The 24210-nt window shown below is 47.8% G+C and overlaps 2 protein-coding genes across 5 annotated transcripts; one reads left to right on the forward strand and one right to left on the reverse strand.

Annotated features, from left to right (window-relative positions):
- Window positions 1-562: 562 nt before the first annotated feature.
- Window positions 563-18664, forward strand: GLS2 (glutaminase 2). 4 transcript variants are annotated; one of them, XM_032173367.2, is made up of 19 exons: window positions 1021-1100; window positions 1836-2096; window positions 9210-9309; window positions 9696-9817; window positions 10386-10545; window positions 11331-11410; window positions 11497-11660; window positions 11875-11933; window positions 13634-13666; window positions 13929-13987; window positions 14501-14567; window positions 14715-14765; window positions 14885-15061; window positions 16015-16146; window positions 16289-16381; window positions 16858-16919; window positions 17413-17489; window positions 17766-17829; window positions 17961-18575. In XM_032173367.2, exons 2-19 carry the CDS (start codon window positions 1999-2001, stop codon window positions 18115-18117), a joined length of 1755 nt encoding a protein of 584 aa, XP_032029258.1. In that variant the 5' UTR covers window positions 1021-1100; window positions 1836-1998; the 3' UTR covers window positions 18118-18575. The 4 variants fall into 4 exon arrangements, with proteins under 4 accessions (XP_032029256.1, XP_032029257.1, XP_032029258.1 ...); XM_032173365.3 differs by lacking the exon at window positions 1836-2096 and having other exon boundaries at window positions 563-1100; window positions 17961-18664; XM_032173366.3 differs by lacking the exon at window positions 1836-2096 and having other exon boundaries at window positions 563-1100; window positions 10416-10545; window positions 17961-18664.
- A 938-nt stretch (window positions 18665-19602) lies between these two features.
- SPRYD4 (SPRY domain containing 4) lies at window positions 19603-21055 on the reverse strand. Its single transcript, XM_032173370.2, has 2 exons — window positions 20940-21055; window positions 19603-20577 (listed from the first exon to the last, which is right to left on the reverse strand). The coding sequence occupies exons 1-2, from the start codon at window positions 21022-21024 to the stop codon at window positions 20039-20041; spliced, it is 624 nt and encodes a 207-aa protein (XP_032029261.1). The 5' UTR covers window positions 21025-21055; the 3' UTR covers window positions 19603-20038.
- Window positions 21056-24210: the final 3155 nt, after the last annotated feature.

Here is a 24210-nt window from a genome sequence, read left to right on the forward strand (position 1 = left end):
TGGTTTATAAAATGTTTTTCTGCGTGCCACCTTATTTTAATGTCTTAACTTTCCAGATTTGAAAACAAGTCCTACACCAAATAAATGGTAGAGGGACACAAACTGGAACCCAGGCATCCTAACCACCAGAGCGGCCTTCCCGCCGCCCAATACCTCCCTGGAGTGCTAGTCGGCTGCTTCTGCCCGGGGTACCCAGCAGCCACCCTACTCTCCACTCAGCACCACCGCACGTCGGCCGCGCGCCACGCTACCCGCCGAGTTACTGGGCGCTGGTTTGGCCTTCGGAGGTCGAGGCTCTCTAAGTGACCTCCTGAACTGGGCTCACTCTTACTTAGCCTCCTCTCTCGAGGCAGCACCCTCCTCTCTACACAAGAACTCCATCGTTCGCAGCCCCACGGTGTCTCCGGGGAGGGCCTCCCGCCCCCACCGGCTTCGCCTCAGCTTGTCCTCGCCTTTCCTACCCTCAGCATCCGCGGACACCCTCCCTCGCGGGGCCCACGCGGAAGCATCCGCAGGCTGTCGCGAAGTCCCACCGTCTTGCTCTCATTGGGCAACCTTACCCTTTCCCCGCCTCAATGTTTGTGCTTCCTCAGTGATTGGACCTGGGCATTGTCCATTCCAGCTCCAAGGCACCGCCCTCTCTCCACCCACTAGAACTCCACCCGGGTTCTCCTTCATCCCCAACGCTCCTCACCTAGCCCCTGTCCTGAGGGTGCTCCTAACCCTGAAGCCAGCTTTAAAGGGTCAGGCCCCTTCTCCTGCCCCAGTCCCACCCACCGGCCCCCCCTTCTCCGTCTTCCAGGCCCTGCGCTCCCTCACAGAACTCCCCCGCACCTTGTCTCGCTCGCTCCGCCCCTCCTTCCCAGCCACAGCTAGAGGTCCTGGGCGCACCTGCAGAGCCGGCGGCTTGCTGGGGGCATGCTTTCCATGAAGGCTCTGCAGAAGGCCCTGAGCCGGGCCGGCAGTCACTGCGGGCGAGGAGGCTGGGGTCACCTGAGCCGGAGCCCCCTCCTTGGCGGGGGCGTCCGGCACCACCTCAGTGAGGCCGCGGCGCAGGGCAGAGAGACGCCACACAGCCACCAGCCGCAGCACCAGGATCAGTAAGGCTCCTGGGACAGGGCAGGGGACGGGCTTGCCCCCACTCCCACTGTGGTTCTCGCTAGTTCCAGAGTGCCCTCCCCAGGCAGCGCCCCTCATCTCCCCTCTCCTCGCTCACTAGCCCTCGATGTCTTTTCCTTTGGATGTGGGGCTTTGGGTGCGCCGCGCTCGGGCAGTAATCTGCCGTCTGCCTGGGAGTGCGTTGGGCAAGCGGGTCCTGGGGATGGCGCCTGTCCAAGGTGCGCACTTAACCCGGATCACAGATGCGCGCCGAGTGTTGCTTGACTCACGTGTCTGAGTGCAGGGCCGGGCGCACGCCTCCAGTCCTCACCTTCCCTAGTCCCCGTGTGTATTTTAGGAGATGCGTGGGTGTGGAACAGCCTCCTGCCTCCGCTCCAGGTGTACTGGGGTCTGTGTGTTGTGTTTCTGCGTGTCCTCGGCAGGTAATGTGTGATGCGCATGTATTATTGGTGCGCAGGTACGTGCATAAGTGTTGAGCGTGTGCGTAGCAGTGCTCCCTGAACAGCAGAATGGGGGGGGGGGGGAATTCCCAAACTGGTTGTTGAATGGGGAGAATATTTGTAATGGAGGAAAAGTCTTTAAGACGCAGATTTCCCAAACCAGAGCCAGTCCGAGCCTTTATTTGTGCGGCCCAGGCTCCAGAATCTAAAAGGTTCTCTTCCTTTGGGTGTTTCTTCCGCCCAGGATGCCAAACCTTTATCTTCCCCACCGCCTAGGACACACTTGGTGGCTGAGCCTTTTTCTCCGAGACGCAGACGGTGCTGAGCAGGAAATCTTGTCCTCCCCGGAGGGCCAGCGTAGACACTGTCCAAAGAGCCCCTGCTCTACTGTAGCAGGAACAGGAAATGGGCCATCTCCCTCGTCGCTGCCATCTCCCTGATGACACTCAGAAACATGGACACCATCAGTAAAGTAGCCAGACTGACACAACACTACCTCACCACTACTCGAGTCTCTGTCGTAAGGGACACCAATAGGTATTATTTATTATTAATGACATTATGCAGTAGTTTTATTTCTTTCTTTTTTGAGACGGAGTCTCACTCTGTCACATAGGCTGGAGTGCAGTGGCACCATCTCGACTCACTGCAATCTGCACCTCCTGGGTTCAAGTAATTCTCCTGCCTCAGCCTCTCGAATAGCTGGGATTACCTCGAGTAGCTGGGATTACAGGTGCACACCACCACAACCCGCTACTTTTTGTAGTTTTAGTAGAGACAGGGTTTCACCATGTTGGCCCTGCTGGTCTTGAACTCCTGACTTCAGGTGATTCGCCTGCCTCAGCCTCCCAAAGTGCTGCGATTACAGGCATGAGCCACCACGCCCGGCCCTTTTCTTTTTTTCATAGTCATGGTGTCTCTTATCCATATTACACAGTACTTTCCCATCAGTTTCTTCTCAAAGTGACACAGAACATTTAAAGGATAAGCCCTCTCACTCCTGTTCTAGTCTCCACCCCAACTTCCCCCCAGGTATTCACCATGGGAGAAATAATGGTGGTATACAGCAAAGGCTGAACTTCCCTCGTCTGTCCGCCTTCTGCAGAGTAGGGAACTAGAGGTATCCCTGGTTCCCCACACACACACCTTTTCCAGTGGAGTCTGGTGATGGAAATGTTTTTAGGGGACCTTGTTTCTTCTGCCCAGGGAACCCCCTATCATATCCTTGGACTGGTGCTCCCCAGGCAGAAAGGATTGAGAGCATTGGAGAGTGATGTGCTCTGGCAGTGTGACACCATGATGGGGTGGGGTGTCTGTGTTTGGGGGAGGAAAGAGAGCAGCAAAGAGGAAATGCGCTGTTATTCAGGTTATTGTTTATTTAATATTTAGCTATTTAGCTGTATTTATGACTTTTTTTTTTTTTTTTGGAGACAGAGTCTCTTTGTCGCCCAGGCTGGAGTGCAGTGGCACCATCTCGGCTCACTGCAACCTCTGCCTCAGCTTCTTGAGCAGCTGGGATTACAGGCATCTACCACCACAACTGGCTAATTTTTGTATTTTTAATAGAGATGGGGTTTCACCATGTTGGCCAGGCTGGTCTCGAACTCCTGACCTCAGATAATCCACCTGCCTCGGCCTCCCAAAGTGCTGGGATTATAGGCGTGAGCCACCGTGCTGGGCCATATTTATGACTTTAAAAGAAAAACAAGAGTATCAAGAGGAAAATATCCCGACACAAAGAAATGATAAATGTTTGAGATGATGGATATACTAATTACCCTTATCTGATCACTATAATTCTGTGTATTGAAACATCGTTATGCATCCCATAAACATGTGTACAATTATGTTTCAATTTAAAAAAATATAAATTTAGAGCCAGGCGCAGTGGCTCCCACCTGTAATCCCAGCACTGTGGGTGGCCAACGCAGGGGGATCACTTGAGCTCAGGAGTTCAAAACCAGCTTGGGCAGCATGGCAAAACCCTGTCTCTACCAAAAAAAAATACAGAAATTAACCAGGCATGATGGCGCGTGCCTGTAGTCCCAGCTACTTGGGAGACTGAGGTGGAAGGATCACTTGAGCCCTATAGGTCGAGGCTGTAGTGATCCATGATTGCACCATCACACTCCAGCTTAGGCAACAGAGTAAGACCCTGTCTCAAAAATACATAAATAAGTTTATTACTTAAAAATTTTAAAAAGAAAGATCCCAGTATTAGAGATAACCAATTAATACTGTGATATATTCATATATATCCTATATATGTATATGTAATTTTTTTTTTTTTTTTTTTGAGACGGAGTCTCGCTCTGTCGCCCAGGCTGGAGTGCAGTGGCGCGATCTCGGCTCACTGCAAGCTCCGCCTCCCGGGTTCACGCCATTCTCCTGCCTCAGCCTCTCCGAGTAGCTGGGACTACAGGCGCCCGCCACCACGCCCGGCTAATTTTTTTGTATTTTTAGTAGAGACGGGGTTTCACCGTGGTCTCGATCTCCTGACCTCGTGATCCGCCCGCCTCGGCCTCCCAAAGTGCTGAGATTACAAGCGTGAGCCACCGCGCCCGGCCTATGTATATGTAATTTAACAAAAATGGGATAAGTCATATTCTTGAACTTATCTTTTTCATTTATGAACAGCTTTTAATATCATTGAATGTGTATGACATTGTCATTTTGTCATTTTAAGATTCCATTGTTTGAAGTATCATAGTTTATATAACCAGTCTTCAATTTGGTTACTATATAGTCTTGTACACTTGTTCAATTTCATAAATTCCAAGGAAATTTTGCCCCCCAGAGATAGTCTGATGTCATTGATATCATGTATAGTCTTCTAGAGATATTTTATGCATAAAATACATGCTGATACTACTTTACCTTTTTTTATACAAATGGTATCCTATAAACATTGTTCCTATACCTTGCTTTTTTGGTATACTATACACATTGCTCTTGTACCTTGCTTGTTTTCCTTCAACATTACATTGGTGATCCATCCATATCTGAGGGATATGCAGTTTTTTTAGGCCTGTGATACATTCAGTGGTATAGCATTATTTCCTGTCTTCTGTTAGCTTCCAGGCAGAGTCCTGCCTTCAAAGTGTTCCTATGTACTTTCCTTCTTGAGTTATCCCTCAGATAGCCTTTTTCCTCCTCTCTCCGCTATAGGCACTAGCTTCATTGTGACAACCGGATTTCCCCAGAAGCAGGAAAACTCTTCTGGTATTCCCTCTTCTGGTATTCCTCCTGACTCCAAACACACACATGCCTAGTCTATGCCAAGCTGTTTGAGTCTTTTTTTTTTTTTTTTTTTTTTTGAGACGGAGTCTTGCTCTGTCACCCAGGCTGGAGTGCAGTGGCGCAATCTCGGCTCACTGCAAGCTCCGCCTCCCGGGTTCACGCCATTCTCCTGCCTCAGCCTCTCCGAGTAGCTGGGACTACAGGCGCCCGCCACCGCGCCCGGCTAATTTTTTGTATTTTTAGTAGAGACGGGGTTTCACCATGGTCTCGATCTCCTGACCTCGTGATCCGCCCGCCTCGGCCTCCCAAAGTGCTGGGATTACAAGCGTGAGCCACTGCGCCCGGCCGAGTCTTATTTTTTAATCCATTGTTTCAATAGATAACATATTCCATATGGTTCAAAATTCAAAATATACAAAAGATAGTGAAAAGTATCCTCCCATCCCTTTTTCCCAGCACCTATGTCATCTCTGTAGAAGGAGATGAATCAATCTTACCTATTTATTTATTTATTTTTTTGAGATGGAGTCTCGCTCTGTTGCCCAGGCTGGAGTGCAGTGGCGTAATCTTGGCTCATTGCAACCTCCGCCTCCTGGGTTCAAGTGATTCTCCTACCTCAGCCTCCTGAATAGCTAGGATTATAGGCGCGCGCCACCACACCCAGCTAATTCTTGTACTTTTAGTAGAGATGGGGTTTCACCATGTTGGTCAGGCTGGTCTCGAACTCCTTACCTCATGATCCGCCCACCTTAGGCTCCCAAAGTGCTGGGATTACAGGCATGAGCCACCATGCCCGGCCAGTCTTACCTATTTCTACCTAAATGGTCTTCTAGAAATATTCTGTGCCTGAATAAGCAAACACATATATATTTTTCCCTTTTAAACCTGTGCTTCAACCTGAGAAAACTGATATAAGAAAAAAAAGAAAAAACAAATGAAAAAGCTAGCACTAAAGAACTTACTCATGTAACCAAACACCACCTGTTCCCCAAAAACCTATTGAAATAAAAAATAAATTAAAAAATAAAAATAAATAAAGCTGGGCATGGTGGCATACACCTATAGTCCCAGCTACTCTAGGGAGGCTGAGGCAGAAGGATCACTTGAGCCCAGGAGTTCAAGGCCAGCTTGAGCAATACAGCTAAACCCCATCTCTAAAAAGAAACAAACAAACAAACATAAATACTACCACACACTTCTTTTAGTTAATATTATACTATTCTACAACACACTTCTTTTAGTTAATGTTATATCTTAGAGATAATTCCATATCAATTCTTAGAGCACACCCCAATTTCTCTTTTTTTACACTGCATAATATTGCATTATATGAATATACCATAATTAATCAGTTCCCTATTGTTGCACATCAAGTTGTCTCTAATCTTACTATTACTAACAATGTGATGAAGGCTGGGTGCGGTGGCTCACTCCTGTAATCCCAGCACTTTGGGAGGGGGAGGCGGGCAGATCATGAGGTCAGGAGTTCGAGACCAGCCTGGCCAACATGGTGAAACCCCGTCTCTACTAAAAATACAAAAATTAGCTGGGCGTGGTGGCACGTGCCTGTAATCCCAGCTACTTGGGAGGCTGAGGCAGGAGAATCACTTGAACCCAGGAGGCAGAGGCTGCAGTGAGCCGAGATCACGCCATTGCACTCCAGCCTGGGTGACACAGCAAGACTCCATCTCAAAAAAAAAAAAAAAGAAAGAAAAAGAAAAAGAAAAAAGAAAAAATAACAATGTGATGAATAATTGTAAATATGTTATTTTTGAGGTGTGTAAGTATACCTGTAGGATAAATCACTGGAAGTCAAATTATTGGGTCAAAGATCTTTGAAGGGTCTTAATCGCAACTAGCTGTCATATTTGGAAATAATCTGATAAAATAACTCCGCTTGGCTGGGTGCGGTGGCTCACGCCTATAATCTCAGCACTCTGGGAGGCTGAGGTGGGAGGATCACTTGAGTCCAGGAGTTTGAGATCAGCCTAGGCAACATAGTGAGACCCCTTTTCTACTTAAAAAAATAATAACTCTTCTAAATATTTTAACATATTAATGGAAATCTTGAAAACTAAGAAGTCTTCAGTACCTGGAATTTTAGGTGTTATAAGCCAGAGAGATACTTTGGGACACAGGGACCTTGCTAGCAGAACAATTTAGTAATTCTTATTGAAGACCCACTGTGTTGCTAGGGACTTTGCTGAGTGCTAGGAAGACAAAGATGTATAAAACCCAAAGACCTAACAGTGGAGCAAGGGAGATTCTTCTGTCAGTAAGATGGTGTGTTGTGTCAAACCGGCAGCATAAGCAATATCTAGAGGTTTGGGGAAGCCTTTACAGAGTTGGTGACATTTGATCTGGACCTTGAAGAATGAGCAGGACCATACTAAGCAAAGGTCATTCTATGCAGAAGTTACAGCATAAGCAAAGGCCAGGAAGCCTCACAGTTCCTGGCCCATTTTGGGGAACCATCTATATTGCCTGTTATATCTGGAGTGTGGGCATGATGGGGAATAGGAAAGTTAAGTGGGCAGGTTTTATTTATTTTATTTTTATTTTCTTTTGAAACAAAGTCTCACTCTGTCACCCAGGCTGGAGTGCAGTGGCACAATCTTGACCAACTATAACCTCCACCTCCCAGGCTCAGGCGATTCTCCTGCCTCAGCTTCCTAAGTAGCTGAGATTACAGGAGCCCACCACCACGCCTGGCTAATTTTTGTATTTTTAGTAAAGATGGGGTTTTACCATGTTGGCCAGTCTGGTCTCGAACTCCTGACCTCAGGTGATCTGCCCGCCTTGGCTTCCCAAAGTGCTGGGATTACAGGCATGAACCACCACTCCCGGCCAATTGGCAGGTTTTAAAGAGCTTTTGATGTCCTACCAAGTTTTTCTTTGTTTGTTTTGAGATGGAGTTTTGCTGTTTTTGCCCAGGCTGGAGTGTAATGGCGTGATCTTGGCTCACTGCAACCTCTGCCTCCCGGGTTCAAGCAATTCTCTTGCCTCAGTTTCTGGAGTAGCTGGGATTACAGGCACGTGCCACTATGCCCGGTTAATTTTGTATTTTTTAATAGAGATGGGTTTCACCATGTTGGCCAGGCTGGTCTTGAACTCCTAACCTCAGGTGATCCGCCTGCCTCAGCCTCCCAAAGTGCTGGGATTACAGGTGTGAGCCACCATGCCCAGCCTACTTCTTATTTCAAGAGCTTATTCTGTAGGCACTGGGGAGCTACCAAACGTTTTTGAGTAGAGAAATTACATTTGAGTTTAGAAAGATCACTGGCACATTTGGACTGGGCATGGTGGCTCATGCCTGTAATCCCAGCACTTTGGGAGGCCGAGGCAGGCGGATCACAAGGTAGGGTGTTCGAGACCAGCCTGACCGAAATGGTGAAACTCCGTCTCTACTAAAAATACAAAAAAATTAGCAGGGCGTGGTGGCGCACACCTGCAATCCCAGCTACTCAGGAGGCTGAGGCAGGAGAATCGCTTGAACCCAGGAGGTGGAGGTTGCAGTGAGCCGAGATTGCGCCATTGCGCTCCAGCCTGGATGACAGAGCCAGACTCCATCTCAAAAAAAAAAAAGAAAAAAGAAAAAGATCACTGCCACATTTTAGAAGATGGATTGAGGCAACAAGAGCAAAACTCTGTCTCAAAAAAAAAAGATGGATTGAAAGTCAAGAGAGTGTAGTGGTAATTAGGTAATAGGGAATAAGGAGCTGATGATAAACATGATTTATTAAACATTTACTTTGTGTCAGGCAGTTTTTCACGGAATATTATCTTAAGCCTCACATCACCCAGGTGAAGTAGACATTACTATCCTTATATTACAGATAGGAAGCAAGTTCAGCAATATTAAGCGACCTGCTCAAGATCACACAGCTATTAAGGGGCAAACTCTGGTCTACTACACCATGCTGGCACAGGGAAAAGGAGAAGAGAGGGTGGATTTGAGACATTATGAGGCAGATTCATCCCATGTTGGTGACCAACTAAGCAGGGACTTAAGGTGTGGCAACTATCAAAATGATGCCACATTTCCAGCTTGGCACCCAGGTGGGTGGTAATGCTGTTAACCCAGGTGGGAAACAAGAGGAGAAGAAGAGGGAAGGAAGTGAGATGACTCAGGTTTGGACATATTTTTCAGTGCTTGTGGGGCACCTATAGGTGGAAGTGTGAGAAGGGAGCTAAAAATAAAGATCTGAAGGTCAGGAGTAAAAGCTAGAGAAAAGATCTACAACTTCTTAGGACAGACATGAAAGTTAGATTTATAGGGCTAGATCAGATGGCTTAAGGAGGAGGCATAGAATGAGGACACTCACCTACTTATAAGCCCATGTTGCAGAAGGAGGAGCAGGTAGCAGTTCTCAGGCCCCACTTTCCTCCCCATTCTCTGCCCCCAAACAGTGATTCATCAGAAAGTGGCATGCTGTCCCGCCTGGGTGATTTGCTCTTTTACACTATTGCTGAAGGACAGGAACGAATCCCTATCCACAAGTTCACCACTGTAAGTTGCTCTCTACCTGTTCAGGACCCTAATTCCTTAAGATCTCTGAAAAGTGGGGAAAGGAGGGTATGACAAGTGCAGGGCAGCTAATGGGTTGCTACATGAGGGTGAAGCATACAGATGGATGAGAATCCAGATGTCTAGGCTGACAAGACAAGCCAATCCCTGCCCCAGGGTCAGAAGATTAAACCCTCTGGAAAAAGGACAGGAAACCCTTGTTAGCCTTCAGAGCTACTCCATCCCCTCCTTTCTTATTCGCCAAACCCATTTGTTCCACCTATCGTAGTGGCTGGGGTTCAGCTAATTGAGTATCCAGTGGGAAAGATTATGAGGAGTATATCGCTGTCCTTGTAGCTGACCTTTCTGGCCTCTTCTTTCCTGTAAAGGCACTAAAGGCCACTGGACTGCAGACATCAGATCCTCGGCTCCGAGACTGCATGAGCGAGATGCACCGCGTGGTCCAAGAGTCCAGTAGTGGTGGCCTCTTGGACCGAGATCTCTTCCGAAAGTGAGGGCCCCAGAAACAAGGGCACTGCTCTCTGAAAACTGTCCTGTGCACATAGACTCTCAGAGCAGGGAGGAATTTGGGAATTGTATAGTTCAAGTCCTCATTTTATTTTATTACTTATTACATAAGTTATACATGAATACTCATCATAAGAGTTCAAACAACATAGAAATACATGTTCTCCTTTCCCTCCCTATTCAATCCCTGTCCTCTTTTCCCAGAAGCAAATACTAACAGATTAGTGGGTATCTTCTAGATAATGTCCTATGTATTGACATACATACATGAATATATATATAAATATACTTTTATGATTTAGACTTTTTAAATATCAAGGTAACATACATACATATTATTCTGGTATTTATTTTTTTCTCATATCCCAAGACATAGTTTCTTTCCACATCATTAAAACCCCTCATTTTAGAGGTAAGGAAACTAAGACCTAGAAAGGTAAACTGATGTGCCAAAGGTAACAGAGCTGTTGATCCCAAACCTGAAGACCACTCAACCTTCTTTATTCCCAACTTCCGTGGCTCCAGAGTGAGTCCCAGCTGTATCTCTCTAGCCCCCTAATCCAATCGTGTCTGGGATCCAGGTGTGTGAGCAGCAACATTGTGCTCCTGACCCAGGCATTCCGAAAGAAGTTTGTCATTCCTGATTTTGAGGAGTTCACGGGCCATGTGGATCGCATCTTTGAGGATGCCAAAGAGCTCACTGGAGGCAAAGTGAGAGTCGGGACTAAGGGAGGGGTCAGGGACCTGGGCCAGATATCTTTTTTTTTTTTTTTCTGAGACAGAGTTTTGTGCTGTCACCCGGGCTGGAGTGCAATGGTGCAATCTCAGCTCACTGCAACCTCCACCTCCCGGGTTCAAGCGATTCTCCTGTCTCAGCCTCCCGAGTAGCTGGCATACGCCACCATACCCGACTAATTTTTGTATTTTTAGTAGAGATGGGGTTTTGCCATATTGGCCAGGCTGGTCTCGAACCCCTGACCTCAAGTGATCCACCCACCTCGGCCTCCCAAAGTGCTGGGATTACAGGCATGAGCCACCACACCTAGATATACCTTGCTTCTCAGAGATTTCCTGGGGCTGGGAATCCTATGAATGAGAGATGAGAAGCAGAACTTCTGTAAATGGTGACATGGCTTCATGTGTTTCTATACACGATTCCTAGAGCAGGTGAGGGAATCAAGATTCAGTAGAGCCTTCAAAGGGATTTATAGGGTAATTGAGCCTAAGAACCAAAAGGGGAAGGTGACCTCAGAATTCTCCTTTTTTAACTTCCATGGGCTTTACTGCTATCTCTACAGGATTGGGGATACAGAAAGATATGGCCTTCTAGGATTTAAGGCTCAGGCATTTCTGGGAGCAACATGCAGGAGGGAACCCCTCTGCCCTACAGAAGACAGAACTTCAGCTTTTATCTAAAAGATTCTCTTGACCCTCAACCTCAACTCTGTTTCTCTTCTCCACATCCATCTCCCTTTTCTCTACCCACTCATGTCCAGGTGGCAGCCTACATCCCTCAGCTGGCCAAGTCAAACCCAGAACTGTGGGGTGTCTCCCTGTGCACTGTGGATGGTCAGCGGTGAGATGCTGGGCAAGAGGAAGGGGAGGCAGGGCACAGGTGCCGAACACAGGCCAACCCCTTTCATGGCATCTGTCTGCCTCCAGACACTCTGTGGGCCACACAAAGATCCCCTTCTGCCTGCAGTCCTGTGTGAAGCCCCTCACCTATGCCATCTCCATAAGCACCCTAGGCACTGACTACGTGCACAAGTTTGTGGGCAAAGAGCCAAGTGGCCTGCGCTACAACAAGCTCTCCCTCAATGAGGAAGGTGAGCACTACCAAGGCTCAGACCATACTTATAGCCGTCCCCTTCTCCTTATCCCCACCCCATCTCCCAGCCTTTTGTGTTTCTCTGCCCTTCCTGATTAGCCCTGTCATGCCTTTCTCCCTAGCAGTCTTTCTTGTCCAACCCACAAAGAGAGCGGGCTGTCAGGGAGGCTTTGTTCAGTGGCTAAGACTCTTGGTGGTTTGTATTTCCCCAGGAATCCCCCATAACCCCATGGTCAATGCTGGTGCCATTGTTGTCAGCTCCCTGATCAAGGTCAGTGCCACCTTAACCTTCTGATAGGTATTATCCTCTAAGCTCCTGTGTTCCTGTATCCCTCATATTTGTTCAGCTCTCTGGGGAGACTGATGGGTCTCTGATTCCTTTGAGGGTCCCCAGAAGGCACATGAGGCACAGCAGGGACCCACATGTTATGCTGACGATGTCAGTAAAAGAGACTGCACTGCCTCCCTCACCCCCACTCAGTACTGTTCCCTGCCCCCACCCATGAGTCTAGAGCCTAGAGCTTCCTGACCCTTAGAGAAGTGAGCAGGTCCTGACCCCTGCCTAGGACCAAGGGCCAAATGCCAGAGACAAGGGGAGGACAGCACTATTGGGCACTGATTGGCCACTTCTGGGTGTGGGACACCTGCAGGGAAGGGTGAATGGCCAGGCCAGGGCAGTTATTCACGTCACCTGGAACTGTGAGTTGGCCTTGAACAGGGTGTCAGACTAGCCCATCAGCTGTAGGTCTCCCAGGGCTTGAGCAAGAACCTGGGAGCAGCTGGGCAGCAACACCCTGGAGCCAATCACAGCCCCTCCTGGGGAAGGTGGTGTTAGGAATCCTCCCCTCAGGGACTCAGGTGTCAGAGTCCCTGTGGTATGGACTCTGTAGCTGACACATGAGTAAGCAATGAGTCTGGGTGAGGAAAGGAGGCTGAGTCCCCCTGTTCTGTGATGGCTCCACCTACAAACCTGTATCTGGGACCTGCCTCATCCCATTCCCATCTAAGTAGGACTTTTTTTAAAAAAATATAGAGGCCGGGCGCAGTGGCTCACGCCTGTAATCCCAACACTTTGGGAGGCCGAGGTGGGCAGATCACGAGGTCAGGAGATCGAGACCATCCTGGCTAGCACGGTGAAACCCCTCTCTACTAAAAATACAAAAAATTAGCCAGGCTTGGTGGCGGGTGCCTGTGGTCCCAGCTGCTCGGGAGGCTAAGGCAGGAGAATGGTATGAACCCGGGAGGTGGAGCTTGCAGTTGAGCTGAGATCCTGCCACTGCACTCCAGCCTGGGCGACAGAGCGAGACTCCATCTCAAAAAATAATAATAATAAAAATAAAAAAATTAAAAAAAAATAGAGACAGGGTCTCTCCTATGTTGCCTAGGCTGGTCTCAAACCCCTGGTCTCAAGCAATCCTCCTGCCTTAGCCCCCCAGATTGCTGAGATTACAGGCATGAAACATCATGCTGGCCAATGGGATAGAGTAAAGCTCTAGCATGGGGTGTAAGGAATGGGGATGGAGATCAGGGATAGGGTGGGGCTAGGAGACAGGATTCGAGTCAGGAAAATGAATGTGGGAGTCAGGGATGAGGGTTTGGATTGAGAATGGAAGTGGGATGGCCCAGCAAGATAGCTCATGTCTGTAATCCCAGCTACTCAGAGGCTGAGGCGGGAGGATCACTTGAGCCTGGGAGGTCAAAGCTGCAGTGAGCCATGATTGTGCCACTGCACTCCAGCCTGGGTGACAAGGGTGACAAAGCAAGACTCTGTCTCAAAAAAAAAGAAAGAGAAAGAGAGGAGCCAATGGAAGTGCGGTGTTTTCAGAAGGATAAAAAAAGGGCCATTATAAAACTGAACACATTTGCAGCAGCAGAACCAGACTAACACTAGAACTCCACTAGATCCTTCTGACCCTTCCCTCTGTCATCCTCCTAGGCTTAGAATACTGACATCTCTCTCTTTCTCTGCAGATGGACTGTAACAAAGCAGAGAAGTTTGATTTTGTAAGTTCCCTTGCTACTTGGCCCCTGGCTGCATTTCTCCATGGCATGCTGTCCTCTCCAGCTGCCCCAGTGGCTCTCTAACCCCACTACCAGGTGCACCAGCCCATACTAGAAGCCTTATTTCCAGAAGTGTGGAAATCTGCTGGCCTCAGAGAGGAAAGCCTCTTAACAAGACCTGAGTTCAGAAGGGCTAGTCAGCCTGTGAGGTATTAATAGAGCTTCTTAGTCAAGTGGAGCCTCAATGTCCCTTTTTCTCTTCCAGGTGTTGCAGTATCTCAACAAAATGGCTGGGAATGAATACATGGGTTTCAGCAATGCCACGTAAGTCCCTACTCAGAGGACTGACTGAAAGCATTGTGGTGTATGTGTGTGTACTTAGGATGGGGACAAGAGGAATGAGGGAGAGAGAATCTTAGGAGGAAGAAATCCCAGGGGAAATTTGGCCCTCCAGCTTCCCCTGAGTCCCTTCATTAACATTTGTTTATCTTGTAAAATAATTTGTTCCATTTCTAATTAGTACGTAATGAGAGAGGCAGTGTGATGGTTTGTGCCTAAGCCCTTTCTTGCCAAGACTTTCAAAGCCAAAAACTTCACTGGTTTTCCTAGATGACTAGACAGTTTGGGGTGTTTGGTTTGGGTTTACTTTATAACAAAGCTATGCTGAGTGTTTGCTCAGGTTCAGAAATTTCCTCTAATATTACTGTGAGAAGTTATAAAGGGGTTCATTTAGTTTGTGGTGTGATGTAGTTCTGTCTCTCCAGGGAAGGTAATTTTTCCCCTTCTCCCAACACCCACTCCTCCAACTTCAAGTACTAAATTGGGTGTTTGCTTCAGATTCCAGTCAGAGAAGGAAACAGGGGATCGGAATTATGCCATCGGCTATTATCTCAAGGAAAAGAAGGTAACCAGAAGAGGCCGGAAGAGAAAGTCCCTGGGAATTCTGCTGCTAGTGGAAGGGCAGTAGGGGTTGGGGGCTTCAGCTGAGACCCTGACAGTGTGAAAGGGCTGATGTCCTGAAGAGAAATGCTCTCCCCTCTCTTCCTTGCAGTGCTTTCCTAAGGGGGTGGACATGATGGCTGCCCTTGATCTCTACTTCCAGGTAAGAAAACACTGCTCAGGGCCGAGGGAACAGGACAGACTGTCCTTGCCCTTGCCCTACACCCAACGGTACCATGTGCAGGTTCACATCACATCTTCACCTATTCTTTGTTTTCATAGCTGTGCTCTGTGGAGGTCACTTGTGAATCAGGCAGTGTCATGGCAGCCACCCTCGCCAATGGTGGGATCTGCCCCATCACAGGCGAGAGTGTGCTGAGTGCTGAAGCAGTGCGCAACACCCTTAGCCTCATGCATTCCTGCGGCATGTATGACTTCTCTGGCCAGTTTGCCTTCCACGTGAGTTTCTGGCTCTGCTATCCATCTGTCATGAGCCCAGTGCTAAGAAGAGAGAACACTGACTCTCTCAAGATAGAGGTGGAAGCTTGTTCCTGCCTCTCATTCACTAACTTCCAGGAAGGCAATTAGGTTGAGACTCCTTAGGCGAGTTTCTCAAAAACACCAGGTTCCTCGAATATATAAAGGGATGTCTTTGGGAGGCTGAGATAGGTGGATCACCTGAGGTCAGGAGTTCGAGACCAGCCCGACCTACATGGTGAAACCCCATCTCTACTAAATACAAAAAATTAGCCGGGAGTGGTGGTGCACACCTGTAATCCCAGCTACTTGGGAGGCTGAGGCAGGAGAAGTGCTTGAACCTGGGAGGCGGAGGTTGCAGTGAACTGAGATTGTGCCATTGCACTCTAGCCTGGGCAACAAGAGCAAAACTCCATCTCAAAAAAAAAAAAAGAAAAAAACAACAACAACAACAACCAGAGGTGCTGCAGCTCCTGAATTGTGCTTCACATTGCTGGCTCTTCTCCTCGGGGTCTCAGCTTAGATGTCATTTCCAAAGAAAGACTTTTCTGACCACCCTATCTCACGTGGCCCCCCTCTACCTCTATTTACAGCACCCTGCTTCTCACTGTTTATCACAATTACTTTAAAAATTATGTGTCTATTTATTTACCTGTTTATTACCTATCTCCTAACACCAGAATGTAAGTTCCTAGTTCTAGCACAGCATCCAGCACAGAATGCTGTAAGTATTTCAAAAAATATTTTCTAGCTGAATCAGTGAATTTAAGAGAAGGAAAGGACAGGAGTAATAAAAGAAGCTAATTAACAAGCCAAAAGGTTGAGGTGGATGGTGCCCATGCAGTCATTTATAAACTTAAGAGTACAGCCTAACTTGTTTATTTTCTGATTTGGGGTACACCTACGTCATCCTCAGCTTCAGTTCTGTTTCCCAGGTGGGCCTGCCAGCCAAGTCAGCTGTATCAGGAGCCATCCTCCTGGTGGTACCCAATGTCATGGGAATGATGTGCCTATCACCCCCATTGGACAAGCTGGGGAACAGCCATAGGGGGACCAGCTTCTGCCAGGTGAGATGCTTTGCATATAGTACTTAATATTTTTGAAGCAATAAATTTGTTTAATGATACCACTTTTACTATAATAAAGCAATTTTGAGCTCCTACTAAGTGTAAGGAGTAAATAAACAATATATTTGGCTTACAATTCTAGAAGTTGGTGTCTCTCTTCAATTTCCACAACTATGACAACCTGAGGCACTGTGCTCGGAAGTTAGACCCACGGCGTGAAGGGGCAGAAGTTCGGGTAAGGAAAACTCCAGATGGCTTGTAAGACTATTTCAAAGTCCAGGTGCGGTGGCTCACGCCTGTAATCCCAGCACTTTGAGAGGCCAAGGTGGGCAGATCACGAGGTCAGGAGATCAAGACCATCCTGGCTAACACGGTGAAACCCCGTCTCTATTGAAAATACAAAAAATTAGCCAGACGTGGTGGCACGCACCTGTGGTCCTAGCTACTTGGGAGGCTGAGGCAGGAGAATCGCTTGAAACTGGGAGGCGGAGGTTGCAGTGAGCCAAGATCGTGCGCCACTATACTTCAGCCTGAACGACAGAGCGAGACTCCATCTCAAAAAAAATAATAATAATAATAATATTTCAGAGTAGCACATTCCATAACACTTCAGCAATACCCTTGGACTAAGCATCCATGGAGGAGGGTCACAGGGCACAGCTGGCACAGGTGAGTTCAATTAATGTCATGTGGGTATGATTTGTGTTCCAGAACAAGACTGTGGTCAACCTGTTATTTGCTGCCTATAGTGGCGATGTCTCAGCTCTTCGAAGGTAATGCTACTGTGACCAAATATACACAATAAAATACTCCTGGTCAGAGATTTTACTAGGAGGCAGCATAACAAAATAGTTAAGTGCTTCAGCTTTGGAATTAGAATGGATATAGATTGCATTTAAATGAAATTTTTTTTAAAAAGGAGATTTTTTAAAAAAAGTAAACTGCCTGCTCTATGATAATTAATGTTAGCCATTGTTATTGAGTGTTAAGAGCAGTGTCCTAGGAAGTAGTTACCCTGCCTCAAATGGGCACTTACCACAGGTAGGCAGTGAGTGATATTTCTGGTAGGATCACATTCCCATCTCTCTAATAAGGGTATAACAGTCTCATCTGGATACGGAAAAAAGATTATTCAGAGCCTACAAATCTGGGTATAGGCTGTTTCACTTTCTCTGAAACTCATCCAGTCTGACACCAGTTCACAAAAGAACACCTGTGATTCCAGTCTGATCTAGGCAACTCTAGCTGCTTTCCCACTACCCTCAGGTTTGCCTTGTCAGCCATGGATATGGAACAGAAAGACTATGACTCGCGCACAGCTCTGCATGTTGCTGCAGCTGAAGGTACTGAAGGGTTAAGGAGGGGAGGGTAATCATAAGACCCTTTCTTTTTCACCAAAAGTACCTTCATTATATGTGCCCTCAAGGTTATAGGGGCAGCAACTAGTTTTATCTAGACACCCTTTGGTTTGCAGCTAGACTATTACTGGGTGCTGCAGGGTACAAAATGGGAAGAGGCCTTTTCCCCTCCCCTCTTGGTAAAGACTGCAGTGGCTAAGTGTCTGCACCAAAGGGTTCAAGACCTGCGCCTTCTCATTTTCCTTCTGCCCGTATTCCTAGGACACATCGAAGTTGTTAAATTCCTGATCGAGGCTTGCAAAGTGAATCCTTTTGTCAAGGACAGGTGAGGAATAGGCTAAAAGTGGAGGAGGGTGGGCACAGCTTCTCCACCTATCCTCCAGCCACCATGCAAATATATACAACCACCATACTCTCCACGTCTCCTTTGCCTGATCATATCATTATTCCTCTCAGGTGGGGCAACATTCCCCTGGATGATGCTGTGCAGTTCAACCATCTGGAGGTGGTCAAACTGCTTCAAGATTACCAGGACTCCTACACACTCTCTGAGACTCAGGCTGAGGCAGCAGCTGAGGCCCTGTCCAAAGAGAACTTAGAAAGCATGGTATGAGCACAGGTCATGGAGAGCCCATGCTCAAGAAAAAGCATGAGCTGGCCACACATGTAATCCATAACCACCAAAAATACTATGGAGAGCTACACTGCTTCAGTGGGGACCAAGCAGTCATTTGGTGACTTAGGCTAGTGCTTTCTATGGGAGTCAAAATACCCCATTCCCTCAGCAGACAGAGTACAGAGAAGGGCCTCAGAGGACACCTGCAGTAGAGCTATCCAGAGAAAATGGGCTTCAAGGTACAGCCTAATGGCTTGCCCCACTCAAAACCATCCCAGCTCTTCACCCAGTTCTCCTCTTCCTCTCCCTCTCCCTCTCCCTGAAGAAACCATCATGAGAGAGATACACTGGTGGAGGCACTCTAGCTACCATGCACATGGACATATCCACAGAATATGGGAAGTGGGAATGGCTATATACATGGCTTTAGTAGTCTGGAGAGATCTACTCCCCTTGGCCAGGACATGCTGCTGCTACTGCTAACAGCCAATTTTATAGACAGAGAAAGTATTTTGTGTTCAAATAAACTTTAATTACCGAATCATTTTTGCTAAACCCAGTCCTTCTTTCTTCCCTAGGGGTATCTAGCTTCATCACCATCATAGAAGGTAGAAAAAGATGGAATCACAGGGTCAGAGCACAGCTTCTCTACCTACCCTACCAAACAGTACATATTCACTTACCCCACCACGTTTTTCTCAACTCCAAATACTGCTTTAGGTTAAGTGTATTCTGCTGCCAAGGGAAGTGTAGGTTTGAGTCTAAACAGGCTCTGAAACAGATTGTGCAAAACCTCAGGCCTCCTTCCTTCCTCGGGAAGTTCCAACTGTGGCAGAAATGAAGATGGAACTTCTCAAGAATAAACAGTTTTGGCCGGTCATGGTGGCTCATGCCTGAAATCCCAGCACTTTGGGAGGCCAAGGTGGGTGGATCACATGAGGCCAGGAGTTCGAGACCAGCCTGGCCAATATGGCAAAACCCCATCTCTACTAAAAATATAAAAATTAGACGGGCATGGTGGCAGACACGTGTAATCCCAGCTACTCAGGAGGCTGAGGCACGAGAGTCACTTGAACCCGAGGTAGAGTTTGCAGTGAGCCAAGATCATGCCACTGCACTCCAGCCTGGGTGACGGAGTGAGACTCTGTCTCAAAAAATAAATAAATAAATAGTTTCTAGCACTCATCCCCTAGATATCCCCAAGTGTCTCTCTTCCCCTTTGGTCACGGTTATAACTGGGATAATGATTATGACAGACTGGCTGGGTGTCAGAGGTACAGATTAAGGTAGATGGACTCAGGGTAAGGATAGCTACAGCTGTGTGGGGCTGAAGGTCTGTGGCACTGAGCTACTGGGGAAGGAGGGCTCTGTTTTCATTTTGACACACTGAGTTAATAAAGCACTTACTGAGGGAGCCAGAGCCCAAACTCTAAATGTGCTGTAGAAAAAGGGCCAAGTCATTGACTGCACCACTCCTTCAGCCAGAGGTAGAAAGGATTTACTCTTCAGCGATCTGGTAGAGCCCCAAGAACAAGTTACATGTGGACAAAGGGAGGGAGAGGTATCATGGTGATTAATAAATTCAAACAAAGCTGAATGATAAGACCCCAGGATGGAATACAGTCTGAGAAAGGCCTGGGCAAAGGGAGGCAGAGGGACTGAAAGAAGCAGGTCAGGGAAGATACACCCATGGTAGCCTAGGAAATTGGCAGTAGTTGGTGGGTGGGGAAAAGAGGGTTTGGCTGTATGCCTAGCTTTCACAAGGTAGGGGATGAGGAAGATGATTATGATATTGCACAGAGGACCCAACATTGAATTGTGGGAGCTAGAGGTTGCTTGAGGCAAAGTAAAAAGGCTTCAGACACTTTCAAAAGGAGGCTGGCCAAGGGCGTGATTAGGGACTCCAGTAATGGACATACTAGAGGCCCTCAGGCACCTCAAGCCCTGAATGGGTCAGCAGCTCCCCATCCCAGAGAGCAAAGGCAGGCACCACTGGACCCCGGAAATCTGTCTGTAGAGTGTGAACCACAGAGACCTGGCTCACATCCACCAGGCTCAGCTTCTGGGCCTCATACTCCAGCAACAGCCCCACCTTCTCTGGCTGCCCAATACCCTCAACTGGGGCTTTCTCGTTGGCCAACATGGTGTACCACTTGCGCTGGGCATAGGTGAACACCCAGGAACGATCATCAACACCAATGCAGCTATCCCGGGACATGTCCACATCTGCCACTCCTATCCGGAACTGCTGGGAGCGCTTCACTGTTACTTCCCAGTAGTGTCTGCCACTGGTGACCGCTGTGTCTGCCAGCACCACTGCCCACTCCCGGAAGCGCTCCACATTCAAGGCCACCTTGGTGGGCTCCAATCCCACCAAGCCATATTTGACACCCGTATCATCTCTGAAGAGTGCCAGGCTGCTGTGGGCGGTTTTTTCTTCCAGTTTGAAACTGACGCCTGCGGGCAGAGCAAAAAGACGGGATAATAACACGGGCTAGAACCCTAGGGCTGGTGATATATTCAGATCTGAGGCAGGCAGTCATGAGACACGAGCAACTAGGGAAGAGTCAGAATGCCAAGCGGGCAAGAGAGTCGCGAGGTCGCTTTACTATGGATAGCTCACGGAGCTGAAAAACTCGGATTGAGGAAGTCCCGGAATTTAAAGAAACCAAATGGTGTCACAGGTTTGGAATCTCGAGACCAAGGCAGGTGGGGAAAGAAAAGACCCGAGAGGGTTGGAGTTGCTTCTCGGAGTGGGGTCTGGGAATAATAGACAGAAGCCATTCTGGAGGTAAAAGAGTAAAAAGAGATAATCCTACCTCTCTGGGCCTCTGTGGAGGCAACTCCCAATCGTTTGGCTCCCCAGCGGCACAATCGCAAATAACGTGCAAAAAGCAGCGCCATCTTGCGCCTTGGATGAACCGGGCACGCCTCCCGCTTACAGACTCAGCCATCTGCCCGCCTGCTCCCCCAGCACGTGGTGCGCGAGGGGCGGCCGCGCAGTGTTATGACGTAAGAGACGCCCTGGGCTGCGGGGTGGGGGCGCCACGTTAGTGGTTTCTGTTCTGTTTCTTCCCGCGGTTAATGCTGCTTATTCAGTTTCTCTGCGTAGACGAACGCTGCTCACATTTGAACTACGTAAAACTTTTAGAGATATAGTGTAGCCAGATGCTTAAAAGTATAGAGTTTAAAATTAGTACTGTAATTAGCTTTGATCCTGGCTTCACTGTTTGAGTTTGGGCAACTCCACTTTTCTGAGCCTTAGTGTTCTCATTTATAAAATAGAAATTATATACAGACCTTAGTAATAATTAAGTGAGAATAATCAAGGCCGGGCGCGGTGGCTCACGCCTGTAATCTCAGCACTTTGGGAGGCCGAGGCAGGCAGATCACGAGGTCGGGAGATCAAGACCATCCTGGCCAATATGGTGAAACCCCGCCTCTACCAAAAGTACAAAAATTAGCCGGGCATGGTGGCGCGCGCCTGTAATCCCAGCTACCCGGGAGGCTGAAGCAGGAGAATCGCTTGAACCAGGGAGTGGGAGGTTGCAGTGAGCCGAGATCCTGCCACTGCACTCCAGCCTGGTGACAGAGCAAGACTCCATCTCAAAAAAAAAAGAATAATCTAGATATATATTGGCAAATAGCAACCATTGGGTAATTCACAGTTGTTTATAATTAATAGTAAATACATAAATACTGTTAATGCTGGTTTTGTATGTTCAAGGCTAGGAACGGATGGTTTAACTCAGCATTCAGTTTTCTGAACTTAACCAAAAGTAGCAATATTTTGGTTCAGGGTATGAGGTAGGAGATTATGGACAGCCTATATTTAACATTTCGATCTGCATTCCATTTTATTTTATTTTTTGAGACAGGGTCTCATTCTGTCACCCAGGCTGCATGCAGCACAGTGGTGCAAACAGCTCACTGCAGCCTTCATCTCCGAGGCACAAGCGATCTTCCTGCTTCAGCCTCCCGTGTAGCTGGGACCACATGTGCACGCACCATGCCCGGTTAACTTTTTTGTAGAAAAGGGGTTTCACTTTGTTGACCAAGCTGTTCTCGAATTCTCGGGCTCAAGCCATCCTCCCACCTTTGCCTTCTCAAAGTGCTGTGATTACAGGTGTTAGCCACTATGCCAGGCCTACATTTTTTTAATCAGTCCACTTCTCAAGGTTCTGCTGGCAAGTGCAATAGCAACATACATCCCACCTCCATCCTCCTACCCCTCAGAAAAGGATTTTAGATATATATTTTAAAAATTTATATTTTGAGACGGAGTGTCACTCTATCACCCAGGCTGGAGTGCAGTGGTTTGATGTTGGCTAACTGCAGCCTCTGCCTCTGGAGTTCAAGCAATTTTCCTGTCTCAGCCTCCTGAGTAGCTGGAATTACAAGTGCCCACCAACCACACCTGGCTAATTGTTTTTTTTGAGACTGAGTCTCACTCTGTTGCCCAGGCTAGAGCACAGTGGCGTGACCTTGGCTCACTGTAACCTCCGCCTCCCGGGTTCAAGCAATTCTCTCGTCTCAGCCTCCTGAGTAGCTGGGACTACAGGCGCATGCCACTACGTCCGGCTAATTTTTGTATTTTTAGTAGAGACGGGTTGCACCATATTGGTCGGGCTGGTCTCAAACTCCTGACCTCAGGTGATCCACCCATCTCAGCCTCCCAAAGTGCTGGGATTACAGGCGTGAGCCACTGCACCTGGCCTAATTTTTGTGTTTTTAGTAGAGACAGGGTTTCACCATGTTGGCCAGGCTGGTCTCAAACTCCTGACCTCAAGTGATCCACCCACCTCAGCTTCCCAAAGTGCTGGGATTACAGGTGTGAGCCACCACACCTGGCTTCTGGCTTAGATATTTAAAAGCCTAAATAATTAACCAAAAATTCTTCCGCCTCTCCCAGAGTTGTAACTGCCTTGAATGGTGCACATGGCCCTAGTTCAGGCCACTGTCATCCTTGGCCTTAAGGCTTTCTTATTTCTTTTCTTTATTTATTTATTTTATTTTATCTTTTTTATTGAGACCGAGTCTCACTCTGTCACCCAGGCTGGAGTGCAGTGGCACAATCTCGGCTCACTGCAACCTCCACTGCCCAGGTTCAAGCAATTCTCCTGCCTCAGCCTCCCAAGTAGTTGGGACTACAGGCGCCTACCACCAGGCCCGGCTAATTTTTGTATTTTTAATAGAGACAGGGTTTTGCCATGTTGGCCAGGCTTATCTCAAACTCCTGACCTCAGGTGATCTGCCTGCCTCTGCTTCCCAACGTTCTGGGATTACAGGCATGAGCCACCGTGCCTGGCCAAGGCTTTCTCATTTCAATGTAGAAATGTGAGTAGCTTCTAAGCTGATCTGCCAGCTTCTATCTGTCTGCTTCTAATTCAATGTCGGCATTACAGTCAGACATGCCACCTCCCTACTTAAATCTGTTACTGTGCCTGCCTCAAATTCCCTTGCATGGTCACAAGGCTTTACATGATATGACTGCTGCCTACCTTCTTTGTTCATTTTCACAAAATATGATTTCTTCAAGGGTTCATAGGGCCATTGCAGTATAATTCACTAGGTGCCATGATTGAAGTCATACAGGTTGCTCAGAAAACAAAGGAGAAACCTATGATTTAGTATATTTGAGAGTGGTGGGAAGAGACTTCCCAAAAGCCATAGCTATGGCTTGAAAAGCAGAAATGGTTAAGCAGGTGAGGGAATCTCATGAATTGCAACCCATATTCAGCCAGTTGCCCAGAAACCATGGAGTCCTTGGCTTGTCTGTCTCCTCTCACATATCTGATTGTCACTGAATCCCTATCACATTCCCCCTACTCCTACCCAGCCCCCACCATCAACTGCATCAGCCTTTTTTTTTTTTTTTTTTTTTGAGACGGAGTCTCGCTCTGTCACCCAGGCTAGAGTGCAGTGGCGCAATCTCGGCTCACTGCAAGCTCCGCCTCCTGGGTTCACGCCATTCTCCTGCCTCAGCCTCTCCGAGTAGCTGCGACTACAGGTGCCCGCCACCACGCCCGGCTAATTTTTTGTATTTTTAGTAGAGACGGGGTTTCACCGTGGTCTCGATCTCCTGACCTC

The sequence above is a fragment of the Hylobates moloch genome, unplaced genomic scaffold (assembly GCF_009828535.3).
Source record: "Hylobates moloch isolate HMO894 unplaced genomic scaffold, HMol_V3 SCAFFOLD_13, whole genome shotgun sequence".
NCBI classification, from domain to species: domain Eukaryota; kingdom Metazoa; phylum Chordata; class Mammalia; order Primates; family Hylobatidae; genus Hylobates; species Hylobates moloch.